The sequence below is a fragment of the Pollicipes pollicipes genome, unplaced genomic scaffold, assembly GCF_011947565.3.
Source record: "Pollicipes pollicipes isolate AB1234 unplaced genomic scaffold, Ppol_2.1 Scaffold_3087;HRSCAF=3621_pilon_pilon_pilon, whole genome shotgun sequence".
Taxonomy (NCBI): domain Eukaryota; kingdom Metazoa; phylum Arthropoda; class Thecostraca; order Pollicipedomorpha; family Pollicipedidae; genus Pollicipes; species Pollicipes pollicipes.
This window is the reverse complement of record NW_023596225.1, coordinates 27,499,634-27,519,261: the sequence shown is the minus strand read 5'-3', so window position 1 is coordinate 27,519,261 and position 19,628 is coordinate 27,499,634. Positions and strand designations below refer to the sequence as shown.

The 19,628-nt window shown below is 56.2% G+C and overlaps 1 protein-coding gene across 1 annotated transcript in view; it reads right to left on the bottom strand.

Moving 5' to 3' along the window:
• The window catches only part of LOC119090345 (FH1/FH2 domain-containing protein 3-like), a 53,856-nt gene extending 39,570 nt beyond the window's left edge, over nt 1-14,286 (bottom strand). Inside the window, 2 exon segments of the mRNA XM_037213138.1 lie at nt 4,042-4,151; nt 13,835-14,286. Of these exon segments, the coding sequence (XP_037069033.1) occupies nt 4,042-4,151; nt 13,835-14,005 (281 nt within the window). The 5' untranslated portion in view covers nt 14,006-14,286.
• Nucleotides 14,287-19,628: the final 5,342 nt, after the last annotated feature.

Below are 19,628 nucleotides of genomic sequence, written 5' to 3'. Positions count from 1 at the left end.
AGGAGGCTGTGATGGACCAGACCCGGACACCACGGGTCGCTCATCCGACCCGTGGTGTCCGGCTCGGCCGCTGACGAAGACACCCGACCTCGCGCGCCGGAATGTTAACAGTCCGACACTCGAGCCCAATCACCGCTGTCGGCTCTGGCAACCAAGCCGTGCGGTATGGACTGCCACCATTAGCGGCCAGCCCCCGTGAGATATGGCGGGGTCACGTTAGCAGGGTAATGGGCCCGTCGCTCCACCAGGCTCGGGTGCCGATCCCACCAGGCTCGGGTGCCGATCCCTTTGTGCGGCACGTGAACAGGGCAAACATTTCGTTTCCTGGCACGCGGTGTACTGTTCTGATGCAACATCTGGCGTGCTTCAAATGCCACTAACCGCTTCCTTATAAATGCCATTCCAGCTGCCCAGTCGCGGCTCCGGTGCATCAAACTTGTCGAATATCGACAAATGCAAGAACTGTCACTATCCAAAAGCATCCATTTCAAAACGGCGGCTGCGACCGTCATGCTGTTATCTCAAACGCCAAGCCACGATACCGCAGGTCAATGAGCAGCTGTTCAAACACGGCAGCCCCGTGTCATAAGACTGCCGTCGTGTAATGCCCCACGGGCGATCTGATCCGCTCAGCGAACCATAACGGCGCCCCGGCAGTCTGGCACGGCGCCCGCCTGGCTGGGTTCGTGCGGTTTACAGCCCCATCGCCTCCCACCCCGCCGGCCTCCATCAACATGGACGCCCAAGTGGCGGCCAAATGTCCATGACCATCATGGCCGCATCTATCACCGGACCGCTTTTCGGCGCGTGTTGTGAGACGACGCCAAAAATATACGGGTATACACCGATCAGGTTGGCATCCCCGAACCACACGGGCGCCGCCGGCGGTGCCACCCATCATCAGCCGGCATCGCCACTGCCACCGGACGCCTGTCAGGACTCAGGACATGCATCAGTGGGCCTGTGGGAAGCTTAAAGACGTGTCGACCGTCATTTCCCGGCAGTGTTTGGACAACAGCTAATTCTGATATTACTAGGTCACACCCGTACAGTCCACACATATTGAGTGGATCATCCCTTCACGCTTGGAAAGGCCAAGGCCCCTGTCAGGTCGTGTTCCTCAGGAACGCATGGAAATACCAGCTGAGGGCGAGGCGCGGTCGACCAGGTCAATATTTGACTTGGAGGTGCGCGTCCGGGGGCGGCTGGCTTGCAAACCGTCTCACACAGACCCATCTGAGCAGCGGCGGGCTGGAGCACGGTCCACCCAAGCGCAACCACTAGCCATGCGACGATTGGACCGGACTGGACACATCATAGTAAATATGGAACAGTTACGCTGGCTGCATTTAGTGAGAAAACGGAACTGCGAAGAAGTTTCATTTAGGTCACAACTGTTGAAAACATTGGTTATTAGTGGTGGTGGCCGTGTGGTCATTATTCCTCGCATTCTATCAGGTAGTACCCATATTGAAGTGCTGATAACTATGACCCGTTTGACAAACGCTTAAATATTGGTTTGAGCGTGGCAGTTCAATTCGCTTCGAAAAGAAAACACCACGTGCAATATTGTCAACGCTTCACATCATGCACAGTGCGAGCAGGGTTACCGATGTTGCCAGTAAATCGCCAACTGGCGATTTTTGGAGAGCGCTTGGGAAGAAAAATGTCGCATTTTGCAAGCAATAGCAAATGACATAAATTGGCGACTTTTCCAAATCCATGTATATAAAGTAATAGAAGCTTGCAGAACGTGTACGTGTTATTATAGACTGAGGTAGATAATGCTATCGGTATTCAGCAACAGCGTTTAGCTTGCGGTGCCAGTTTATCTTCTGTAAGTGCTTGACCATACTTTTGCTTGCATCAGTCGCTTGCAAGAACAGCTGTGGAATCCGAGTTCTCGCTGGGTGAGAGATTATTGCGGCGAACAATTACGTCCTGAAGTTCCATTCCATCCAAGTCTTTTATACCCTAAATGTTTGTTTACGTAAAAAGTTAAGTGTGATGAGGCTGCTTCTGCACTGCTTCACTCCCCCCCCCCCCCCCCAACGTGTGTGCATGTCCTCTCCCCGTGAACAAAGAATATTGCATCGCGTTTGGAAGAATCGGAGCTAGCGTCCATGACCACCGCGTAAAAAGCCCAGATAACCGCACATGTCTTCCACGCTACCGTAACTAATCAGAAGACAGACTTGTTACTTTGTTTCTATGCTGGGGCGAATCAAATATTTTGCAAGGGAGGGAGCACAGTTAAAACTTTAGAAGACGAAGGCTGAGCAACATGTTTTAGCGCGCCGCGGGAGCGCGAGTTCCTGTGCATCACAATATTGCACGCTTCAATCTCCTTGTTTCTCCTTTTTTCATTTCAATACATATTTTTGCTGGGGTAGATATTAGCTGAGCTTGCACCTTTGAACGCCTCTCTACATATCATTATTATGACGTAGGCGCATAACTTTGGTAGAACTGGAAAACACAAAACAGAACACAACTAAATCAAACAGAGAGCATTCACGACACTCGCAGTGGCTGTGAGTGACCTAGTCAAATGAATACCGTTGAAACGGCCAAGACATAGGTGTATTTATGTTTCTTTTTTTAATAAACTGGACGTGGCAATGCAAAAAGATAAAAAGGCGGATGCAGTGTAAAATATATGGTAAAACGCAGCGCTGCAAATGGGGGCGTTAATGCTCCTAGCTTCCCAAAATGCTTCTCAAAGAAAACTGTCCGTGTCGCAACGTTTCTGCCTTGAATATGGTCACACCGCACCTACCAGACCTATGCAATGATGCACACCGATGTTTCGTTGCAACTAGCGTTTCCAAGCAGAAGCTATCTCGTCGGCAAAACATCCGCCTCCTCTTGTGCCAATTGGTGTCAGTATGGTCTGCTGCGCCGTAAACGAGACAAAGGCAATAATGCCGCTCCGTTGACTGACAATAGCTGTTCAAAACTGTGGCACGTAATTGGCCACGTCACCACGACAGCAACAGCGAGCACTGGGACAAGGACAGGGCAAGCCGAGCATCCATACGCTTCCATCAACGAACGCAGACAGAAGTGAACGTAATGTCTGTGGCCAAGTCCAGACAAGTTCATGGCTCGGAAGCGACAGCACAAACCGGTTTTCTCCACGGCCCCCAGCGGTTAATCTCCGTAGTTACCTTTCTCAGACTTTTCATTCAAATGCCAGACTCAAAGTCACCCGGCTTAACGTCGCGTGGCGACCTGACAGGGGATGATGAAGCAAAACTGTGTATGGGGGTGGGGGGGGGGGAGAGGTGGTGGTGAGAATGGGGCCTAACATATTTTGCTTATGCTAAGTAGGGTTACTTAATTTTTTTCTCGTTTACCACTTCTAGATCGAGAAGTAACTATCGTTTTCAATGGCAACCTTTTACATTTAATCAGCGCAGACAGACGCAAATATTGCTTCTTTGTGATACAAGGGTGTTAGAGGGGGGACGCCTCAGGCCCTTTATTGGGGCGCTAACAGTCTCTCATAATGCCCATGCTAGGACCAGAGCCTTGCAAACATACTGTAGCACGAAAAATGCACAGGTGAGAGAAGGAAAGATAAAAGTTGACTCAAGACATACCGTAACCCACTAAAATTGAGAGGCACCCAACCTGTGTAGCTCAGGAAGTCTATCTGAGAAAGGGTAACGGTATGAAATGATATGGTGTTGCTATGGGCGTCAGAGGAGAGAACCGTGAGAAACGCGTCTGTCTGCGGGAACTGTTGTGCTGGCAGTGCACCGCAATGACTCCCGAAATCGGACGGCACATGGCCATACTTTCTATTTCCTGTGGGAGCATGAAGCCATGGAGCATCGCCGTCGGTTTGCGAGCATTTATGGCAGACATTTCGCAGGCTTATGCGTAATGAAATGTCCATCAGCGCAGACATAAACGAGCTTCACATGTTGCCTCAGGCTTAGTGCCAACACAACACCACACCTTGTTGCCATCGGAACTTCACTGGGCATGTACTCTTCGTTCCACATCACACGACGTGTTCAATGGCTGACTTACTTGTCAACGAAGCCCTCGAACTCCTCGTGCTGTTCGCTGATGGACGCCTCCAGGTCGAGGTAGCTACCCAGCTCCCCGTCTTTGTACACCTGCATGGTGGCGTCCGACAGCTGCAAAGGCAGACGATAAGGCCGGTCAGCACACTCAAAGTCTGTCAGCGCACGCAAATGACAGAGCCCATCAGGGTGTCCCAGCCAATAGGGCCCGCCGTCGCAGGAAAGCGAGCGTCTTAGAACAGGCGGATATCATGGTGCACCAGCACACGCACATAACAGACAGCAGACAGCACAGCGTCCATCAGGACAGGCAGCCAAGGGCGCTCATCAGCCAGTCCACCAGCTGCATGGGCGGCGAGGCCGTTCATCCGCTGTCCCAACGGCCGCAGCAGAGATGGAAGGCTGCCAACACGGCGGCCAGCAGCATTCCCCAGCTCAGCCGATAGCTTGAGTCAGTCGCTGATAAAGTGCGCTTACAGCTATATTGTCAGCACTAGCCGGCGCGCACGACCTCTGTCCTCAGGCCATGAACAGTAGCTGGGTGACAAACCGGTAGGCTGTATCAAGAACTGACTTGCCTTATTAAGGCATTCGCCATTATACTTGTGCACCTTTTGAACGGCTGCCTGGAGTGGTCAACTTGAAATGGAAGAAAGCAGCCCCATGCCTGTTCTGAACAAACATCGGAGTGTAGCAGGGGTGTAGCTTCGTATTCAGTTGGCGTGGGGACTTTGCCTCCCCCCCCCCCCCCTAACTTGGGCCTCCCCTCCCCCTCCTAACTTAGGAAAGAAAATATGCAAAATCCATTGAGAAGCCTGGTTGTCGGCACATTTTGGGGGCAGATGGGTCATTTTTCACTGTAAGGCCTCCCAACACATTTAGCGAAACTACGCCCATGTGTTATAGGCCATATCTGTCCTTGTTTCGGAGGGCACTCTGCACTGCCGTCTATCGTACGACGTCGTCTGCATCAACCAACCGACCAACCAGCCAACCAACGGTTCAAGGTGAGCCGATCAGACGGCTGGCTGCCAAAGCGCGCCGACCGACGGTCATGCACACCAGCCACAATCTGGAGTGAGCTGATCGGTGGTAGGACAGACCAGCCACAATCTGGAGTGAGCTGGCCGACGGCCGGACAGACCAGCCACAATCTGGAGTGAGCTGACCGACGGCCGGACAGACCAGCCACAATCTGGAGTGAGCTGACCGACGGCCGGACAGGACCAGCCGCAATCTGAAGTGAGTTGACCGACGGCCGGACAGACCAGCCGCAATCTGGAGTGAGCTGACCGACGGCCGGACAGGCCAGCCACAATCTGGAGTGAGCTGACCGACGGTCGGACAGGCCAGCCGCAATCTGCAGTGAGCTGACCGACGGCCGGATAGACCAGCCGCAATCTGGAGTGAGTTGACCGACGGCCGGACAGACCAGCCACAATCTGGAGTGGGCTGACTGACGGTCGGACGGGCAGGTCAGCTACGCAGATATGTGATCTAGAGTGTGCGTTGAGAGCATGGTATTAGTCATCTGGCAAGAGCCTTTACACAGCCATGTCAAACAGTCTCCGGTTGATCTACCGGGGGCTGTTTATCTTGTATAAGCTCACGGACACACACCTGATTCAGTGACATGACATTGGACGCAGCCGGCACGGATCTCCGCGGGAGCCACCGTCTTGACGGACTGATGCCGGGAAAAGGACAACAGAGTTTGAGAGCGTGAAATATCTCAAGATCATTAAGTGAGAACCTTCACCTCAGGTGCACCTCAACACCATTGTTAACCAGCTGCTTCCCGGGCAGTTGGCGCAACGCGAACAGATTTAAGTCATGTGCAACCGGTATACCATCTTTTAATTCAAGACTTCTTGGGCTCAGCTAGCTCAAGATCTCAAGGTTAAGACCGTATCCATCTACATATTACGTCATCCTTCTCACAACGTCTGATGTGCATCGCGCTGACGCGACCGTTGAGTGCGCCCACGCCTGTCACGCCCGTCAGTAAAGCCCACTAACCACAAGAAACAGTCCGCATGATGAGGATCTGGGGGGCAGGCGCTCATCAAAACTCCTCAACAGCGGCGTGTTTGTTGGCCATTTCACGGCGCATGGGCCGGTATCGACAATGCCTGACAGCCCCTCTCACAACAGGCGCCGCCCGCCGACCTCGAGGTCTATCTCGGCTCGGCTTCAGCGACTGTGCGGCACGTGAGTCGCATCGTCATGGTCCGGCGTCACGTGCACGCGCCCTAGGACCGGCCAGCGGCCAGCCCCGACGCCTCCAGACGTGTCCACACCTGTGGGCTGGGCAGCGGTTACCTCGGGCGCGCCGCTCCCCTGCAATCGAGGGCCAGGCGCGGAGCACCGATGGCGATTCCAACGGTCGGCCCGGACGAGCGCTGACGCTCGGGAGTGGCAGTGCATGAAGCCGGCCGCTAACATGGCCCTGCAGAGTGCCTCACTAGGCAAGCTCTGACAGCTCGGGAGTGGCAGTGCGTGAAGCCGGCGGCTAACATGGCCCTGCAGAGTGCCTCACTAGGCAAGCTCTGACAGCTCGGGAGTGGCAGTGCAGGAATCCGGCGGCTGACATGGCCCTACAGGGTGTCTCACTAGGCGAACGCTGACAGATCGGGAGTGGCAGCGTAGGAAGCTGGCGGCTGACATGGCCCTACAGAGTGCCTCTCCGGGCGAGCGCTGACAGCTCGGGAGTGGCAGTGCATGAAGCCAGCGGCTGGCATGGCCCTACAGAGTGCCTCACCGAGCGAGCGCTGACAGCTCGGGAGTGGCAGCGTAGGAAGCCGGCGCTGACATGGCCCTACAGAGTGCCTCACCGAGCGAGCGCTGACAGCTCGGGAGTGGCAGCGTAGGAAGCCGGCGGCTGACATGGCCCTACAGAGTGCCTCACTAGGCGAGCGCTGACAGCCCAGGCGTGGCAGCATAGGGAGCCGACGGCTAACATGGCACTACAGAGTGCCTCGCCGGGCGAGCGCTGACGCTCGGGAGCGGCAGTGTATGAAGCCGGCGGCTGACATGGCCCTACAGGACTGGCGGTACTCCCCGACTGCTGTGGCTGGACATCCCGTGCGCTCGCCACCGCCGACAGCTCGGCGGATCCGCGCCGTCCCAGCGCACCGAGGCGGGAGCCCAGCGCTGCAGCGCTGAGCGCCGGCCCACACGGATGCCGCAGGGCCGGTGATGACGAGCGGTTGGGACGGGGTGTACGCGGTATACGCGGCGTTTTAGACGCCAAAGCAGCGCACTTGTCAACGCAGCAACACAGGCGTGACCGTGGACAGGTGTTCGGCCAATTCATCGCGCCACACAATCCTCATTCTTATCGCGCCCCCCGCTCCTCTCCTGCGAAGGACCACCGCGAAGCATGCGTCCGGATGAGGGCGACCTCGAGGCCGGGTCAAGACCGGGGATCGATCGCGCCCCGTCACCCCTGCACTCGGCAAGCTCACACAAAAACCGGGCCGGCGCCGCGAGGCCGCCGTTTCGAGGTGAAGGGCGCGACCGGCACTGGTGTCGCTCTGCTCTGCTCTGCTCTGTTCTGTTCTGTATGTGCAGTGCGCAGCAGTGCGCGGCGTGTTTTTGCTGGTCGGGTCGGGTCAGCGACAGACTGGCGGCCGCTCCTGCCCACCGTCGGCCGGCAACACCCCGGGTACAGGCGCGGCCGGGGCTCCAGCTGATAACGGACGATTGGGAGGGAACCACCGCCGCCCAGATCGTACGAGCGCTGGGTTGGACTGCTACATGAGCCACCAGAGCGGTCGGATCCGTTGCCGACAGGTTGAAATGAGAGAGAGAGGGCTCCGGAAAGGAGACAGAACGGGTTACGGGAGGACCAGCCGCAATTGCACGGATGAAGGATCAGAGACATCTGGCTCGGAGGGCAAGGAAATGAATGAGCGTATTGCTCAGTGCACCAGAGCATTCGTTTGCCGTCCTCCGCCGACGATTCCAGAAATTACACTGATTTATTGATGAGTACCACCTACGCCCTGCCTGTTCGCTACAGGCACAAAGTGCCAACCTAATCTTCTGTGACGACGGGAGTTTTACTTTGGGCGCGTTTCGACGGCAGCGATCATTTGCGTTCATCGCTTACACAACATCGCCTAATCCTCTGGTGGTTCGTTAACGTTACGCATGGGCCGGTATCTCGTTAGGCGTTTTCAAGCCGCTCCCCATAGCGCGAGTGGTCTAGAGTGGAGGATTCAGAGCACTTGGGGATTCGTATCTCAAGGGTGTGTGAGTTGGGATTCAGATTCGGAGATGAAGAGGTTGAGATAGATTCGAATTTTTGCATTGAATTTTCACGCTAACGCGATGTAGTAATGAGTCGAGCAAGTCAATCATTCCGATGCGGTATTGACATAGGCGTGTCGCATTTGGTCTATCTGAAAGGAATGTGAGCCCAAATAACATATCAGCCATTTAGTTGCGAAGATTTATTTTCAGTATTCGACGTAGTTTTTAGAAATCGAGTCCTACATTTCGGGGGCTCAAATCTCCGCCCTTGGGGTTCTGGGATTCGAAGGTTACAATTCGTTCAAACCGATTCGAGTTCTGGGAATCCCAGTCCCCAACTCAAACGTCGTCCCTCAATGCAAGGTCTCTCAATAAGGCACGAGAACATGCTGAGCAAAGGGTTATCAAACTAGCATTCCGAAAGTGTTCATTACCTTTTTACGTATTTTATGACGGAAGCAATGGTACGTATTCCCCAACTATGCCCGGCATGCAGACATCGTCTGCACACCTCTGGCACTCCTCACAGGATTACGGACGAGGGCGGTACGTCAACTGGACATTTCCATCCCGTCAGCACCTGTGGCGACCATGCCGCCGGCGGGGCAGGCGGCCAAGCGGCACCAGGTGGCGGCCAGGGCTCACCCGGAGCCCACCTGCACCGGAAGTGCGTCTCGCACGCCGCCGGCCACCCGGCCGCCGGCCAACCCGGCTCCGGCCACCCTGGCTCCGGACACCGCGGCTCCGGCCACCCCGGCTCCGGCAACTGCGGCTCCGGCCACCCCGACATCGCACGCTGGGTCAGCCGGTGGAGCGGCGCTCCAGCTTGCCGGGAGCTGGCACGGCACAAGGTTTTCGGGTCAGCAGACATACGAACGGCGGCCGCAGCGCGCGCAACCGGGTCACCGTCGCGGGCGGCGGCGCGGCGGCGGCAGGTCACTGAACGCGGCGCCGCCGTGCCGGGGTATCGAGTGAGGGCTCACCGCCGCCCGGCCGGCCGCATCAAACGGACCGGACCGGCGGGTTCGGCCAGGCTGACCGCCCGCTGCGACGGCCTGGGAGAGGACTGGCTCGCCACCGCGGCGCGGCGAGGGCACGGGGAGACGGATCGGCTGTTGTCAGATACAGGCCGACGCTGGGCCCGGAAACCGGGCGGCCCCTGTCAGGGAGGGGACAAGACTACCCACCGTCCGGGCACGCGCGACAGCACAGGGTTCATAAACCGGTTAGGTGAGCGTTTTTTACGTAAAAGCGAGATCAGAGTGGAGCGCAAGGTGTCCACGGGAAACAAAGACAAAATATATTGCCTAATGTGATGGCGCCGTCCTTGTGTCCATCAGGGCATAATGTGCCAGGCGATCAAGACAAGCCATATGACCAGGTAATGGAAGCATGCAAATATAGCTGAACTGATGTATGGATTGGGACGTAGGGGATCCAGCACCTGTCCTTGGCTTCGGCTATACCATGAATCATGGGTGCCGGTTATATCAGTGGGTCCGGGATGGTTCAGCAGTCAAGTGCCCGGCTTGCATCAGCACACAGAGTGGCTGGGCAAGGTCGGCTGCTGATGCACACACGGTCGCCGGGTCCCACCGCGGCCTTGTCTCCCCCTCTGGAGCGCTGATCGGGGTCTTGTCTGGGCTTAGCCACATAGGACTTCCGACGGCCCTCGTGTGACGCCGACACGGGGCATCTAACGGGCGTTTGGTCAGCTGCGGGGCCATACAGAGCTATGGGCGGCGAGCCGGAGCTCAGCTGCGGGCCCATACAGGGCTATGGACGGCGAGCCGGAGCTGCCAGCGCGGCAGTCGCAGGCGCCCGGCCGGCCAGCCGTGACGCGCTGCCGCGACTGCACATCGCCTGACTCGCCCGGCAGACCACCGAGCTAATGAAATGCGGGCGGCGATGCCAGAGCCTGGGCCAGTGTCGGGTGCAGTACAGCCCGCTCGAAAACACTGCACTCGTCCAGCGCCAGACCCTACCTGGAAATCGCACGCGAGGATCACCCCACGACGCCTGGTGGCGCGCCCTTGAACCCCACCCGGAAGGCGCGATATCTATACAATGACAAGATATGATACGGCTGGGGACACGTGCATGGAGGATCAAACCGTTGAGGTCCCTGATAACAGAAGCTGGCACATGCGCGATAAGCCACAGGCTCGAGCGGTGTGCCGGCACCGAGACACGCGTGGCTTTTAACCAGTTCTCCTCTCCTGCAGCATGAACGAGTAGTATTTCACAACTGCACTGACTGCGACAGTTCCTGTGGCTCTGACAGCATGCAGCTGGAATATAAGCATAGGTGCAGTTCGGTGAGCGGCGAAATCGTGAGGGCGACTACAGTCTAGAGAGCTCGTAAGGACGACTACAGTCTAGTGAGCTCGTAAGGACGACTACAGTCTAGTGAGCTCGTAAGGACGACTACAGTCTAGTGAGCTCGTAAGGGCGACCACAGTCTAGAGAGCTCGTAAGGACGACTACAGTCTAGTGAGCTCGTAAGGACGACTACAGTCTAGTGAGCTCGTAAGGGTGACTACAGTCTAGAGAGGTCGTAGGGACGACTACAGCCTAGTGAGCTCGTAAGGACGACCACAGTCTAGTGAGCTCGTAAGGACGACTACAGCCTAGTGAGCTCGTAAGGACGACTACAGCCTAGTGAGCTCGTAAGGACGACTACAGTCTAGCGAGATCGTGGGAGCGACTACAGTCTACAAGGCCGTGAAAACCTGAACTGTTTCCGAACGGGCTATCCAGATCTCCGTGGCGAGTCTCTGCGTCCTTGATCCGCACTCAACCACGCGAGCCACCCCTGACCTCTCAGGCTGTGACCTGGCGTGACCTCTGGGCGGCTGGTGGCGCCCGCGTGTCGGAGTCCAGTCGGACATGCCGGAGCTGCGGCTGGCCGGGCGGCCATGAGGGCGGGAGTTGTTTGATGATAGACACGCGAGCCAGTCGGTCACCCCCCCCCCCTTCCGCCCCTCCCCCCGGCGGGATTTTCCGGTAGGCAGGTGACTGCAAGCGCGTGAGCGCCCACGTCATTACGACGCAGTGGGAGGGCGTCCACGAAAGAGCTAAGGGTCCCACTTCAGCCATGATTTGTGGTTGCAACGCGAGACCCAGCTCCCTCGCAACGAAACTGAATTCGCAAATTTTGCGTCTCATGACTTCTGTGATGGCATGCGCTGTATTTTGCGTGCTATGACTGGAGTGGCTGCATAAAACAGTCGCTCGCCCACACACAGGCACAAATTTCGTGCAGTCTGTGATGCTGTCTACCGCCGTGCAGATGTTGACACAGGCGCTGCCTCAACGGCGGAGTTCGCATAGCTGGGCTGACCGATCTCCAACCAGCCCTGGCCAGCTGATTGCCGTACCTTGCACGGCGTATCATTTGGCAGCGCTGCCCGGGCTACTGGCTGTTTATTTTCACATGGAGTGTCTGCGCCACTGGGGCTGACCTGCTGGCCGGGCGCGGGCCGCTCCGCAGGTGGCGGCGGCACGTCAGCGGCCCCGTCCAGCCTCACGCCGACCGTAATGATTAACGGTGTTGAAACAAAGCCGCAAGATCCTGCATTCTGTGCACCGTTGGTGGCAATGGGTAGCAACCGATCGGCACGAACTACGCCATGAGGAACTGGTTAAAATAGGAAATGTCACATTCTCTTTGAATCGGAAACAACTCGAAGCTGTGTCTTTCGGTTCTGACTTGACTAGCTCCTACTTTACCAGTTGTCATGATAGATATATAAGAGACCGATCACCCGCACTACTTGTGATGAACACTGACCGCTTGGACCAGCTGAGGCGGAGGGCAGCAGTGTCGGCTGCCTACGGACACTTCGGTTGCCCTCCCAGCCAGCGTGCCAGGCTGACGCCAGGCATGACCTGGTGTGTGTGCTGCTGACTATCGTATGGCGAGGACCATTAGCGACCGCATGCGAATGTAAACGACGCCGCCGGAAGCGATGATCTCAAGCGTTCAGCAGACTTTCAGCCGTTCCTGAACAGGACATGGCGCCAGTGTCATTACGCGGTACCTGGTATAGGCGAACGCTTCTGGACAAAGCAACACAACTGCATGCTTGTTCACAGAAGAAGCCAGGGTGCACAAGAAGTCGCTGAACGATGACAGGAGTTGTGTAAAATTTTACCGATGAGTTTTGCTTTGTGAATGTACTGAGCCCGTGTACAGCAAAAGGGCCATTTTACCCAACCATCACGGAGGCGCTGGCTAGGAAATCCACGCAATCCAATTAGGAAGAGATATTGAAATACATGTAAGTGTAAATATGCGATACAGCGCATGCCGGAAACCTAGAGCTATCACCCCAGACATTTCAGAATTGTTTCGAGCGGAATCGGGTCCAGAGCGCATGGCTGGTGAATAAGACGTAGATCACACTGTCTAAAACCTCCAAATACGACTGCAGTGTAAAACAGTCCCGTTAAATGTGATAGGAGCCATGGGTGTGCTGATACGCATTCCTGGTCAGCCTTTTGCCATAGCTATCGTACTTGTTAGTCTTCGATCGCCCCAACTTCAAGTCGTGCCTCCCCTAGTGCGAGTTCGTGTAGGGGAGGGGTCTGGGACCTTCAGGCAGCCGTGGCCGGTGTTCAGTGGAGAGCCATGCCCACGCTGCGCTCTCTGTCCAGCCTGCGCTCCCTGCCCGGCCTCCGCTCCCTGCCCAGCCTGCGCTCCCTGCCTGGGCTGCGCCCCCTGCGTGGGCTGCGCTCCCTGCCCAGCCCGCACTCTGCCTGGGCTGCGCTCCCTCCCTGGCTGCGCCCCACATCCGGCAGGCTAGTGCACCCACGAGAAGCCAATAGCCAACCCTCCGTCGCGGGCCCACATAATCCACAGCGGGAGGTCGAGCCGCCGATCAGACCGGCCTGCAGCCGACCTTTCCATCTGATCACCTGTGCCCGATAATGCTCCTGACCACCGGAATCTGGAGCCAGAAATTATCCCGATAACGAACCGGACCACCTGCACGTACTTAGACAAGAGTCTGGCCACTTCAGCACACCTAGACCAGCACGTACTTAGACCAGAGCCTCGCAATCTAAGTATATCTAGGCCGTACGTACTTAGACCAGAGCCTGGCCACTTAAGTACACCTAGACCGCACGTACTTAGACCAGAGCCTCGCAATCTAAGTATATCTAGGCCGTACGTACTTAGACCAGAGCCTGGCCACCTCAGCACACCTAGACCAGCACGTACTTAGACCAGAGCCTCGCAATCTAAGTATATCTAGGCCGTACGTACTTAGACCAGAGCCTGGCCACCTAAGTACACCTAGACCGCACGTACTTAGACCAGAGCCTCGCAATCTAAGTATATCTAGGCCGTACGTACTTAGACCAGAGCCTGGCCACCTCAGCACACCTAGACCAACGAGTAACCGCCCAGAGCCTAGACCACCTAGCCCACCCAGCCGACCTAGCGACACGGCACAGGGCGGCCCGCCCTGAGGCCTGACCGGAGGCCAGTGAGGCCCCTGACCCTGTGACCAGCTGCAGGGCCAGCCGCTCACCTTCTGCGGCGCCTCCAGCTTCCGGTGCACGCCCGGCAGCTGGCTGACCAGCGGCAGCCGAGTGTTGAACACGTACGAAGGCGGGCGCACCGGCTCCAGGCCGGCGCAGCCGCCGAACGGGTCCACGTCGTGCAGATACTGGATGCGACATGTCACGTAGCTGATCTTCATGGTGACGACGGAGAGCGCGGACGGGGTCGGCTCGGGTCAGGTCAGACCAGGTAGGCCACAGAGGCTGGGACTGCAGTCGTCTCAGCAGCCGCAGGTCCGTTCAGTGCGTGAGCTTCGGCGGCACAGTAGCCGGGGCCGGTCCAGCCTGCTCCAGAAGCTGTGACTGAACCGAGTCCAACCGGCCCGCAGCAGCAGTGACTGCGATCAGTGCCGCCTCCCCCGGGTGCACATGTCTTCAGACGACAGCGCCGAGCCGGCAGGTCCGTCCGCCTCACGAGGAAGCCGTAGGCCACCCCACCCCGCGCCCGCGCCAGGTGGCAACTGACACTTGGCAGCGCCGAGCCCACGGCGAGACGGTGGACCGGGCATGCGCGCTGCACACGGCGGCGGCGGCGGCGGCGGCGCGGTGGGCGCGGCGCTGACAACAGCCAGGTGAGTCGCAACGGCTCGCTGTTGCTTCAGCTGACCGATGTGACGTGATATCAAGATACGGCGGGTGACGTCACAGAGGGGAGTTCCAGGAGCGCGGGGGATTAGAGGCTACTACAGAGTAGCGGGCCAGCCCAACGCTGAAGTCAGACCACCTTCTCATCTGTGTTAGCCTTTGTCTCCGTCGTCTGGGCTGGTTCCTACCGCAATCCCTCAGAAGCTTCCCCACTCTCCTCAGAGCCCGCCTGCACGCACCTGGTACCCACGCTGTTTGATGACGGCGGGCAAGGCTGGGTCTTCCGGGCAAGGACCATGAATCAGCCTCGCTGGTAAGCTCGGCGGCGCAATAGCGGACGGTTAACAGCGGAGCCGGCAAGTAAAAGTTCCCGGCGCAAAGCCCAGCTGAGGTGGGCTGGAGCCGAGTAGATTAGTAGCTTCGTGACGAGTGACAAACTCTCTCACTCAACAGCGCATGTTTGTGAAAATAAACGAGTAACAGTGATCCGCTCGCGTACCGACGAATGATCACAATATCCCCCACGCGACTCAATTCCCGCCTAAAAGTCCACATCTAGCGCGATCGAGGACGAGGCAGTTGTGGACGCTGTGCACTGACCGCGCGCCCCTCCCCCCCCCCCCCCCCCCCCCCCCAGCCGCGGGGCAGGAAGAGGAGGGTGGCCGTGACGACGGCACGGCTCGGGTGCGGACGTGGCGCGGGGCCACCAGCCATCCGAGGCGAGGGCATGGCTCGTGAGGGGCCGGGCGCAGCGCCACCGGCGGCCGGCCGTCTGCCCGGTGGCAGGTCACCCAGCGTGACAAGCACCGCCACTGACACGTCCGGCGGCACGCGGCCACTGCCGGAGCCCGCTTGTTATCCGGGACAACGCGTGCACAGCGGCGATGGGGCTTGGCTGTGCAGTCACTGCGCAATGAACCATGTTGCATGAGCAACGTGCAATGTGCCGCCGTATTTTAGTGAATGTTTGTGGGAAATTTGCCACGATTTGACATCGAACGAAATCAAAAATAAAAGTAGCCGACGTTTTTTTTTACTATGATGGGTATCAAAGATGTTTCAGACGGTTGCTATCTACACAGCGTTGCACTAAGCACCCGCGTAGCCTCATAGACTAATATCCAACGTTTTAAGCCACAGCGCACCGCATTCGACGCTTTTTTTGTTAAGACGACACTGCAAGTTTTTCGCGCGACCATGGGCGCGAAAAACTTCTTTGTTTGGTTCAGAATCTGAATGAACAAAACAAAATGGCCTGCAAAAATCTTAATCCGATTTAGTTTGAAAGAGTGCTGCGCATTCAAGTCATTATCCGGCTCCCATAGTCAAAACCAGCTCAAATCGCGCCATGGCAAATCAGCCACCATGTCTGCATGGCGGTGCCATCATGGCGACACCGTCTTGGTGGTGCCATCATAGTGATGCCATCATTGTCTGCAGAGATTTAAGACGGTCAAAAGCGTGACTGGTCTGGCCGGGACAGGTCGGGCCGGCCGTTAAAACGGCAATATTCTCAACAAAGGCAAGCTCGTTAAAACGAAGTTGTTGGAACAAGACGTTATTACGACACTGACGATAAAACGGTCCAGACCAGCGGTCTCCCTCGCGATCCTCCTGAGCTCAGGGTAAGGTGCAGGAGATTTGTATGCCTTGCACGATAATGGTTAACGGAAATGTAAACATCACCGTACAAACGGACCTAGACCCTTCTGAAATTAAACAATAGAAGGGTTTAAGTCTCCCGCGGGCTTCCCGGACCAGTTCTTTAAACGCAACATCACACGAAGAGCAACAGCGTACATCATCTTTTGTCACAAATGGATGGAGGAACATAGCTGTCATAACAACATCTTGAGTCATCCATCTGTAAGTGGATTACCCAATATAGCGCTTTGGTCATAGATCGATCACGCTGCTACCTTTCGATAGCTCTCATCTCAGGCCACGCGAACTATGTCATACACTGTTGACATAGCCACGTAGGTATTTACGTTTCGAATAGTTCTTGCGCACAAATAGCAACGCAAACTCATGACAGAGGCAACGTGGTGACGCATTCGAACGAAAGATTAAACAGCCCTCGGCGATAACCGACGACGATCCATAACGAAATGTTATCAACCTCGTCAGGCCGGCAACGCGGTGTTGATAACCATCTAACGCTGCGACGCGCATACATAAGTCGGAGTTTTGTTCGCGTGCTGGTGATGCTAATGGACATAAGACCCGGGTCGCGCACCTACGTCAGGCTCAGACCATCGCACGCACACGCAGAGAAAGCGGCTAACTCTCCTGCATCACCGCCGTGTCCCCTTCACCCATACTTCACCGCTCGCAGTATGCAGCAGCGAATGACAAGATTCGCTCTCGCTCTGCAAGTCGGAGCCATCCCGTGCAGAGTGACCGAAGCGATGCACCGTGGCACGGTCGGAGCTTGCGACAAATGGAAACGAGAGTGAGTGGTCCTGTGTCAAAGATCAAACGTCACTCGCGATTGAGTCAGCATCGGTAACAGAGTATTCACGGCGAAGAGCGGGGGTGCATACGTTACTGTCGAAGTGATCGGTCGACGCAGCCTTGGCACGGATGCAGACGGCGTGTGGCGCGGTGAGCACCTCTGCACAGCGCCTGCTCGTCCAGCGGGTGAGCGGAGAAGAGCAACGTCCAGAGGCCGTGGCCGGCTCGGCGCGGGATAGAGCGGTCTGCTCGTCCAGCGCCGTCCAGAGACCGCGGCTGACTGTGCCCAGGACAGAACAGCCAGCTCGTCCAGCGGATGCACAGAGAAGAGCGCCGTCCAGAGACCGTGGCTGGCTCGACGCCGGACAGAGCAGCCTGCTCGCCCAGCGCCGTCCAGAGGTCGTGGCTGGCTGGCCGGACAAAACGGTCTGCTCGTGCGCAGCTGTCTTCGATAATGAGCATGATGCAGGAAGGCTTGGTGATAAGATTAATGCAAAAGTGGCACGCGGCGACCGCACGTCGCTGGGGAACGGATGCGCGGCACACTGACACTGCGCTGGCACCGTCTATAAGGGACAAAGCATCCCGCTTTTGTGTCCAACTGCAACGTGTCCAACGGAGTATTGCAGAATGCATCAATAAGGTCAGTGCCGGCGTGCATTTGTCGTCCTGGTAGTGCAGTGGCTTAAGTGCCGGTGTCGGCACGCTGCAGGTAACAGACGCAGAGGGTTCGAGGCTCACCAGCCGCGCGTGTTCGAATCGCCCCTCGGCTTTGCATGCCCCGACAAGGAGGAGGATCTTGACCACCTAGTGGCTATGTTGTGACGGGGCCTGGCACGTTAAAACCACCAATACTGCAGCCGGATACTTACACTACATACGGAGTGTTCTAATACCTTCACCACGTGAGCAAACGATTCACGCAATTAACTAATCAGACCACGTCACATGGTGCGCTAAGGAACATCTTAGCAAGCTACTTATTTCCATGCCAATGAGAACAGACACGAGCCAATTGCACGCCCCCCCCCCCCCGCAACGTATGACGCGACCGTAGCATAGTTCTTGTTTTCTTCGCGCCACTGTTCTGCTAGCCTGACCCTGGATAACGTGCACGGTTGTAAACGGTATCTGGTATACTTATTAAGCAAAATGAATTTAGATCAAACGAGGGACATGCTTTGGAACCCGTATGGTGACCCATTGATCGCACTTTCCGATGCGAGGCTTGTGCAAGAGTGTTTGTGATGGTGTGTGAATGTGTGCGCGCGCGCGAGCGTGTGTGTGTGTGTAATGCTCGATAATGCCATCAACTTTATTTGACTGACCTTTTGCGTGCAGATGTCTGCTGCTGGTGTAGCGTCTGTGTTGCCGCTCTCTCTGTAAATGAGTATCCATTTGTGAGATGACGCACAGCAGTGAAGCTTCACCACAGCGTCATAAAAGACGCCAACCAGGTACCATGTCGTTAGCAGCCAGCATGGGGGGCGGGGCGGGGGCGCATTGCAGTCATTCTTTAAACTGCGGCAAACGAGCATGAAGTCGGTGATACCCAAAGCTTTGCAATTCTATTAAGTCCATATAAACTTTTCTGCTTGCATCCCTTGTTTTATCTCACCGTTTAAATTTGGATACTGTCATTTGTAGTGTTCATAGTTTTTGGTGATGAAAATAAGTCATGATTGTTGTCCTTCCCAGCTACATTCTTAACTTTCGTTTGTGTTTCACTGAAAAAATGAGACAATATTTGTAAATACATGAGTCATTCCTCGTGGTTTCACTTGATAGCTTCGTTTGTATCTTGAGGTGCGCTGTTATTGGTTTATAAGTTATTAAGCACATCCAGTAGCAAGCAGAATTAAGGCCAGGTCCCAAGGAGTATGCTCATATAGTTTTGCTCCTGAGAACGGCAACAGTATGGATGAGCGCGAAACCTGACATCACCAGAAAGGGTCCAACTAGGTTAGATGTGTATTAGATTTCAACGTTGTCATCAACGCACAGTAGACTCAAACTGCTACGCAAAAATAAAACTAGCCTCCGACCGACCAGTTTCAACCGCAAATCATTTTTACTTCTAACCAAATGCCTATAGACTAGTGTGCAAGGCGTCGCTGACCTGTTGCTTGACCCATGGACAGCGGCGGCCGACGAGTCTTCCTGGCACCCTTCTGACGGCTCCTCGGATTCCGAGCTGGTGCTGCCCTCTGAGCTGGAGCTGGAGCTGGTGCTGCCATCTGCAGAACCGGGACGACCGGTCTCCGCGGCGCCTGGCTCGCCTAGTGAGCGGAAATGCACGTCAGAACTGGTGCCAAGACGCCCAGCTGTCAAACACACATGTGGGAAGACACGTGCACGGCAGCCCAGCGGGCCCGCCGCATGCCACTCATCCTGCTGTACGTGCAGCATACCAGCGGGTAAAGGCCGATGTCAAATCATGGCCATACGTCCGGTCAGCGAGGGGAAAATATCGTCAGTCTTCGGTGTTTACCTGAAAACTGGGACCTTGGTGCGGCTGAAAATCGTCAAGTTGAAAGGGTGAGAAAAAGCTTTCTCGAAAGTCGCTTTAATTTTACGCTTTAATAGCAGCGCTAGCATGTTGAGCGAGATACAGACAACACCAATGCAGCAAGCCGTCATCGACAATTACGGTGTGTTACATTGACAATTACATTGGAATACGCTCCTATGAAACCAAACAAACCGTGCCACTACCAAAGA